Raw genomic sequence first — 8242 nt, 5'->3', positions numbered from 1 at the left:
CTGGAGGCTAGGCAGTAGACAAGATAATTCTGCATAAGAAATGAGCAAGAACACATGTGAAAAATAGGCAAAGGACTTGATAGACATTTCTCAAAAGTAGATATACATAATAGCCAATGAGAACAACAACAAAAGACACGACATAATTAGTCATTAAGTAGATAAAAAACAAAACCAGGAGATAACATTTCACAGCCAGTAGGATGGCTAGAATTTTTTTTTAAGGGGGTAACAAGAGTTAGCAAAGATGTGGAGAATTGGAACCCCTGTGCAGTGCAAAGTGGGAATGTAAAATGGCCCAACCACTGTGGAAAACCGTTCGGTGGTCCCTCAAAATGTTAAACATAGAATTACCATATGGCCTAGCAATTCCACTCCTGTGTATATACCCAAGAGAACTGGAAACAGGTTCCCAAACAGATACTTGTACAGGACTGTTCATAGCAGCATTATTCACAAGAGCCAAAAGGTAAAAATAGCCCGTGTCCATCAACAGATGAACGGATAAACACAATCTGATAAGTCCATTCAAAGGGATATTATTTCACCTTAAAAAAGGATGAGGGCTTCCCTGGTGGTGCAAAGGTTGAGAGTCCACCTGCCAGTGCAGGGGACACGGGTTCGATCCCTGGTCCGGGAAGATCCTACGTGCCACGGAGCAACTGGGCGTGTGTGCCACAGCTACTGAGCCTGCGCTCTAGAGCCACGAGCCACAACTACTGAGCCCACTTGCCACAACTGCTGAAGCCCGCGCGCCTAGAGCCTGTGCTCCGCAACAAGAGAAGCCACCACGATGAGAAGCCCGCGCACCGCAACGAAGAGCAGCCCCGACTCACCGCAACCAGAGAAAAGACCGGGCGCAGCAACGAAGACGCAGTGCATCCAGAAACAGTAAATAAATAAAATAAAATAATAAAATAAATAAATTTTTTAAAAAAAGGATGAGGTACTGAAACATGCTACAATGCAAATGAACCTTGAAAACACTATGCCAAGTGAGAGAAGCCAGTCACAAATGGCTACATGTTGCCTGATTCTATGTCTAGGAAATGTCTAGAATCCATACAGACAGAAAGTAAATTAGCGGTTGCCAGGGGCCCCGGGGTGGGGAAAATGGAGAGTAACTGCTAATGGGTATGAGGTTTTTTTGGTGGGGTGATGAAATGTTCTGGAATGTTCTGGAATTAGATAGTGGTGATGGTTGCACAACCCTGCAAATAGCTAACAACCACTGAATTGTACACTTGAGTGTACAGGGAGAATTTGATGGTATTTGTATTATATCACAGTAAAGCTGTTATTTAAGAAAAAGCAATGAGCAAAAATGTGGGAGCCAAGAGGGCTTGCAAATGCAGAAGGAGGTGGTAGGAGATGGAGGGTCTCGGCATTTGGGGTAGGCCATTAGGGCTAGAGTAGAGAATATCAGTAACAATTATGTGGGAATGTGCATGTGTGTGCGGTGGTGGTAATGGTGGCAGTGTGTGTGTATGTGAATATACAAGGGATTTTTAAAAACATGGTATCTAATTTCCGGCTGTTTGTTGAATGCTTGCTCCAAATCATCAGCCAAGTGTGCACCATGCACAGCCTGGAATTGGTGGAACTTTGGGAGTGAAGGACTTGATCAGTGAACAGATAAAAGGAGAGTCACAAAGGAGGCAAAAGCAGATGGAAAATTTAGAGATCAGCAAAAGTCAGGTGTACTTAGCAGAATCTAAGCTCCCTAAGAATTCCTGAGGCTTTTGGTAGGGATCCTGGTATCCTACCTTAATGGGTACTTTTGATTAGATCTTAAGAGGCAAGGTGCACTCAGCAAGTTAAAAGAGGTGGGAAATGCTCAGGAGGCTGACATCTGGGCCGCCTGCATTCTTCATTTTCCAATGGATTCTCATTGCTCTTTGAATAAAACTCCTCCCGGTGGCCTAGAAAATCCTGAGTGGTCTGGCGCTTACCAGCTTTCCTGACTCATCTATTATCATGTTTCTCTTTCCTCCAATCACAATGCCCTTCTTGCTGGTCCTTCTGCAGGCCAGGCTAAATCCCCAGTGAAGAACCTGGAATGGTCCACCCCAAACATTTTCATGATCAACAAAAGGCTCATGGCTGGTTCCCCCTCACTCCTCAGGCCTAGCTCAAGGCTCACCACCTCAGCAGCCTTCCCTGACCACCTGACCCTCCCCATAACACCCTGCTTCATGTTCTTTGTAGCACTAATCACTAGCTCAAACTCTCTTGGCTATTGATTTGTTCAATGGCTTATCATGGGTCTTCTTTTGAAGGTAATCTCTGGGCCATGCAAACAGTAACTGGTTTAGATCTCTTCCTGTTCTGCAGCCCCAGAGTCCAGCTCGGTGCTCAGACTAGCACACAGGTGCTCCAGAAATACTTGTTCATGTCCTCCGTTCACTGGACAAATATTATTTGAGCACCTGCCATGTATAAGGTCCTACGTGCAAAGTCAAGCACAACAGCCCCAGACCCAGCCCTCCCAGCTCCCCTGGGTTGGTGGAAGACACAGCTAAGTCAGCAGTCTGCTGTGATGTAGGGGTGAGTGCTGTCACTGGGGAGGTACAGGGTGTGATGGGGGCTCCTAGTCCAGACCGTGGGTGGGGGAGGGGGTATCCGTGAAGGCCTCTGGAGAGAATGAAAGCTGAGACATGAGGCTAAATAAGAGTTGACCAGGGGTAAGTAGGGAGAGGGTGACGTGTATTCCAGGCAGAGAGAACAGCATGTGCAGAGGCCCGGTGGGAAGAAAGCCCAGACACTAGAGGAATTGAAAGTAGTTCAGCCTGGCAAGAGCCTGGCAGCAAGTGGTAAGGGATGATGTCGAACACAAGTAGAACCAGGCCGTTGCAGGACCTTGTAGACTGAGCTAGGTTGCTGAGGAAGACACTGGGGAGCCATGGAAGGGGTTTAAGCAGCGGAGTGGCACAATCAGATTTGTCAACATTAGACAGTTCACTGCTCTTGTGGTATGGGGAATGGACTGGAGACAGTGAGGCAGTGAAGAGGCCGTGAAAGAAATGTAAGAGAAGAAACGGTTAAGAGAAACGAACATATTCCAGCAGTGTTTGGGAGATAGAATCAGTAGACTTTAATGACTGATTAGTTTTTCAAGGGTGGGGACTGTTGGGGATAACACCCAGATTTCCAGCTTAAGCTAGTGCTTGGTAGTGTTACTTCCTAAACAGGGAAACCCAGGTTTAGGTGTAGGTGATAAAGTTCTAAGTGTCACAGGTTGAGTTTCAGGAGAGCACAGGGCGCTCAAGTCAGCATTTGGATTATTCTGTGAGTTTCTCAAGGGCAAAAGCCCTTACTTATCTGCGTGTTCCCAAACCCAGTAGGCTCTGGCCCACAGAACACCAAAGTGTACACAGAACCACGGAAAACAGACAGCAGAACAGCTTTGGTAACTGTCTGGAAAACAGGTTTCAGGTAGACACCACAGGACAGAGAAAAATTTAGGAGCCTCAGTGTCTCACTCAGGATGGGCTAGGTTACGCTGCTATGATAAACCACCCCCAAACTCAGATTTCTCACTCACTCTACCTGCCCATCTTGAGTCAATGGAAGCTTTTCTCCAGGTGGGGACCCAGACTGATGGAGCCTCCACCACCTGGAATGTCACTGGTCACCTTGAAGGAAAGGAACTTGGCAGATAGTGCTTGGGTCCTTGAAGGCTTCTGCCTGAGGGGGATACTTGCACTCACATTTCATCAGCCAAAGCGTGTCAACATGCCATGCCTCACTTCAAGAGGACCGGGAAGTACAAATCTACCACATGCCAGGAAGGGGAAGAACTGGACATGTTGGTGCCCAGTAATGGGCATCAAGAATCTTAACTTCTGGTCCTGAGTCTCCTCTGCGAACTTGTACAAGTCATTTCCCCGCTCTGAGCCTCAGTTGTCCCTGTCTGTAAAAAGGGATCCTAATACTTCCCTTTAGTTGAGCATTGATGAAAGCACTTTGTTGAGATGGGGAAGGGGAGTCCAGGGGTGGGAAGCCGTGACACATCTCAAGACAATGGAGAGGCACACTCGAGTGTGGGTGTGGCTGGAGTGGCAATGACCACAGGCTAAGCAGAATCTGAGTGTGCTGCACTGAGGTCTAGGGGCTGAGGGCAGCTACAGCATCCCTGTCCCTCTGCCCCGACTCCCTGAATTCTTAAGCATTTTCATTCCTTTCACTCCTCCAGCCCTCATCCCTCTAATGACACAGTGGGTCACAGAGAGCTCCCTGACAAATGGAGACAAAACCAATACTGCCAAGAGCTGATGGAGTTTGGAGCTTAAGCATCTACCTCACTCTTTGGCTGGCAGCCAGGACTTGGGTTTGGAGCCTGTGGGAGGCAGAATAATTCCCGCCCCCGCCCCCCCTGCCCCCCCCCAAGAGGTCAAGTCCTAATCCCTGGAGCTGGTGAAAATGCTCCTTTACGTAGCTAAAAAGATTTTGCAGACACGGTTAAATTAAGGACCTTGAGACGGGGAGATTATCCTGGATTATCCAGGTGGGCCTTCTGAGGATGGAAGAGGGAGGCAGAAGAATCAGAAAAAGAGATGAGATGATGGACGCTGGGGTCAGAGTGATGCAATGCTGGCTGGAAGGAGGTTGTGAGCAGGCAGGGAATGCAGGCAGCCTCTAGAAGCTGGACAAGGTAAGGAAAAGGATTCCCCACTGGATCCTCTAGAAAGAATATTGCCCTGCCAACACCTCGAATTGAGCCCAGGGAAACCCATTTCAGACTCGTGACCTCATGAACTGTAAGATAATAAATTTGTTGCTTTAAACCACTAAATTTATAGTAATTTGTTACGGCAGGGATAGGAAACTCACACAGCCTGCAGGCTGATGTGGAGGGCGGGGGTTTGACGTCAGACAGTTGCTACTGGCAAGTCAGCCACTGGGGGCGGGGCTGAGAGAGGCTGGCGGGATCCCTCATTTCCCTCTAGCCCTGGGGCACTGGGTGAGGCACCTCAAGAGCAGCCCCTGGGGAAGCCCCGATGCTGCTTTACTCTGCTACATCATCCTTTCTGCCTCCTCTCAATGTTTTCTCTTCTAATGACTCTTGCTATGTGCCTTTGAGCAGACCCCTTCCTTTAGGAGTCTGTGTATGTAAAAGGAAAACGGGGATGAGCTAGGGGACCCTTTAGGGGCCTTCCTGGCCTGACACTGTGAGTCAGCATTTCCAGGATGTGATGGGCCTGCTGAAAGCTCTCTGATGATGCTCTTGAACTGCCCTCCACCCCAGGCAGGTTTCCTCCAGAGAGTCCTAACCAGAGTCTTCCCTGCTGCCTCAAACAATGCACTTATGCCCAAACATTGACCTCGGTTAAAAGACGGGGGGACAATGCTTTATTGACTTGGCACCTATGAACAGGTGGCTACAGGCCCCCAGGGTTCTTTGCTTCTGCAAAGTGGAGGCTCTGTGGTGGGAGCAGCATAAATCGAGTTGCTGGTTCCAGCTGCAGGGAGGGGCCACTGTCCCTGCTTTGGCCCCTCCAGTCCCCTTGTCCAGCCAAGCACCATCTGAGTCCAGGCCCTCACAGAGCAGGCCAGGGCAACGACCCAGGTCCTTCTGCAGCCCCAGACCAGTCTAAGATAAGAGCTGTAGGCCTCTCCTGCCTTCCCCTCTTCTTGAGGATCCCAAGATGGGTGGGGGGGAAAGGAGATACCCCATTTACAGGGAGCACCTGAACCTCCTGGACCAGGGTTAAGGAAGGCTGGGTTAAGGGTATTGTAACAGGAGTCCCACCAAAGAGGAAAGTTAGGAGTTCTCCCCTTCCCACCAGTTTCTGTTTTAGCTGAGCAGAAAGTAGGAGTTTTCATTGAACTGGGCCCACAGTAGGTGATGACAGGTGAGGTCACACACTAAGTTGATGGGATAGAGCCAGGCTCCCTCAGGCAGGACTACACCATCTGGGCAGGCTCTCTCCCAGGCAAGGCGAGGGAAGGGCAGAGTGAACTGCAGTTGTCACAGGAGGAGGACTTCCTGAAGGAAGAGGGGCAGGCCACAGTAGGCTCCCAGAAGAAGTGGTCTGCAGAGTGGGCTGGGTCACGATGGCTGGCACAGGACACTGGCATCCTCACTGTGGTCACAGTTGTGGGCATCCCAGCGGATGTGAGAGCAGAGCAGCAGGGCACTCTCGTCCCCACGGCACTTGACATTGTCCAGGAGGATAGGGCCTCGGCCTGGGCCAAAGTGGGCCTCACCAGGGGCTGCCAGGGCCTGGCCACAGCCCAGCTGGAGACACAGGACGCCGGCTGCCCGCATGTCCCAAGCATCATCGCACACAGTGCCCCATTGCTGCCCTAGGAAGAGCTCTACACGGCCCTCGCATCGGTGGGCTCCATTCGCCAGACGTAAGTGCCCTGTGGGGAGACAAGGTCTGGGGCTGGAAGGGGCTGGCCCAGGCCAGGCCACTCCCAAGCTAGGCCAGGTAAGGGGTAGTTAGAGGAGGCAAAGGGTGGTGATTTGGGACACAGCAGTGTCCTGGGAACCACTGGACGAAGGCAGACAAATGAGATTAAAATAAGATGGGCATCAGTCCAGACTGCATCTCAAGATCAGAAGAATGTGCACAAGCCTTTGTGGGGCGCTCTTTGCATGCTGGGAGCTTCATGTCTGCTCTCTCCTTAGTTCTTTGTTCACAATCCCAATACCTCAGACCCAGGGCTGCTCTCTATCATTATCGTCTCCCCTCCTCCCTGGACTCCCCAGACTAAAGTCTGAATTCTTTCATTGCTCTCCTGAGGACAGGAGCCCATCCCTTTATTTTGGTCCCAACTCTAGAAATCTCTAGATGACTCTAGCTTAAAACCCACCTCCCTCTTTCTGGACATCATGCCTCTATTAATGAGGCCTGAGACTCTTGCAGAAGGACAAAGGCTCCAGGACCTGGTGCAAATCTGCTGTGTAACCCGGGGCTGTGACCTCCTTCCAAATCTGGTCCTTCGTATCCTGATGCCTCCACTTCACTCTTAGGGACGGTGGACACCTACCGTCCCTGGGCCGAGGAGTGGGCACCTGGGTGGTCTCAGCACCATCCTGCTGGACTAGCTCCTCTGGGCCTGGCTCAGCAAGGACAAAGAAACAGGTGGCTGTCACATTGGCGAACAAATCCCTTGAGGCCAGGTCACCTCTTACCCTCCAAGGGAGGACTGATTTAGGGTCAGAAAGGACTTCATAGGTCCCTGCTCCTTGGTACAGAAACGTGGGTTGTGCTTCTTTCACCCTGGGGCCCAAAGCAGAACCCTTTGTGGCCAAGGCTACCAGGATACCAAACCAGGGCGAAAATAACAATTCCCAAAGCAATCAATAAAGAGACGCATTTTTAAATGTGTCAGACTCTGCAAACACCCCTTTTCCATTGACTCCCACCAAGGGTCAAACGCTTGCTCCCCGAAAGCTGATCAACTCTCCCTGCTAACTAGAGTTTTTTGGGTCCCTGACGCAGCAGGACAAAACCTCCCCAGCCACCTCTGTCTGTTACAGGTTTTGCCACACTTTACCACAAGACTTCAGCCTCTCACCTCGGGCCCCGCCCCTCACTGCCGCAGAGGGCTCTCCCTTCCGGCCCCGCTCATGCCGCGCAGCCGCAGAGCGCGCCGATGGTGGGCTCCGCCTCTGTCTGCGGAGCGTGAGTCCTCTCTCCCGCTGCGCTCACGCCGTAATGCCTCGGCGAGCTCTGACGCTCGGCCCCGCCCATTTCCCAACAGACCCCGCCCCTCCCGCGCCGCAGAGCGTGCCTGCGCGAGGCCCCGCCCATTCCCCAGAGCCTGCCTCATCCCGCCCGCGCCGCAGTACGCGCCTGCGCCGGTCCCGCCCATCTCACAGCAGGCCCCGCCCGTGTCGCAGTAAGCGCCTGCGCGCGGCACACCGCCACCCCCTGCCATTCCTCAGATGGCGCTGTGCTCTGCCCGTGCCGCCGTGCATACGTGGTCCTAAAGCGGCCTCACCTGAGCAGAGCGCGCCCGCATCCTCGTGGTGGCCGCAGTTGTGCTGGCCCCAGCCCAGGTGGAAGCAGTCGCTCAGGCGGGCCTCCGTGCCGGCGCAACCCACGTTGTCCAGCAGCACGGGGCCGCGGCCGTAGCCGAAGTGGCCGAGGCCCGTGGCACCCAGCGCCGGCCCGCAGCCCGCCTCGCGGCAGGCCACGCGCGCGTCCGCGAAGTCCCAGTCATCGTCGCACACGGTGCCCCAGACCCCGGCGTATAGCACCTCCACGCGGCCGCGGCACGGGCTCGG

At 52.5% G+C, this 8242-nt stretch overlaps 1 protein-coding gene across 1 annotated transcript; it reads right to left on the bottom strand.

The window, feature by feature from the left end:
• Positions 1-6052: 6052 nt before the first annotated feature.
• On the bottom strand, positions 6053-8178 carry LOC103079950 (scavenger receptor cysteine-rich domain-containing group B protein-like). Its single transcript, XM_007458388.1, has 4 exons — positions 8101-8178; positions 7936-8038; positions 7000-7062; positions 6053-6369 (listed from the first exon to the last, which is right to left on the bottom strand). The coding sequence occupies exons 1-4, from the start codon at positions 8176-8178 to the stop codon at positions 6053-6055; spliced, it is 561 nt and encodes a 186-aa protein (XP_007458450.1).
• Between the last annotated feature and the right edge of the window lie 64 nt (positions 8179-8242).

This window comes from Lipotes vexillifer, unplaced genomic scaffold (genome assembly GCF_000442215.2).
Source record: "Lipotes vexillifer unplaced genomic scaffold, Lipotes_vexillifer_v1.1 C27554372, whole genome shotgun sequence".
In the NCBI taxonomy this organism is placed as follows: Eukaryota; Metazoa; Chordata; class Mammalia; order Artiodactyla; family Lipotidae; genus Lipotes; species Lipotes vexillifer.
The sequence above is the reverse complement of the archived record's forward strand: the minus strand, read 5'-3'. Positions and strand labels throughout refer to the sequence as shown.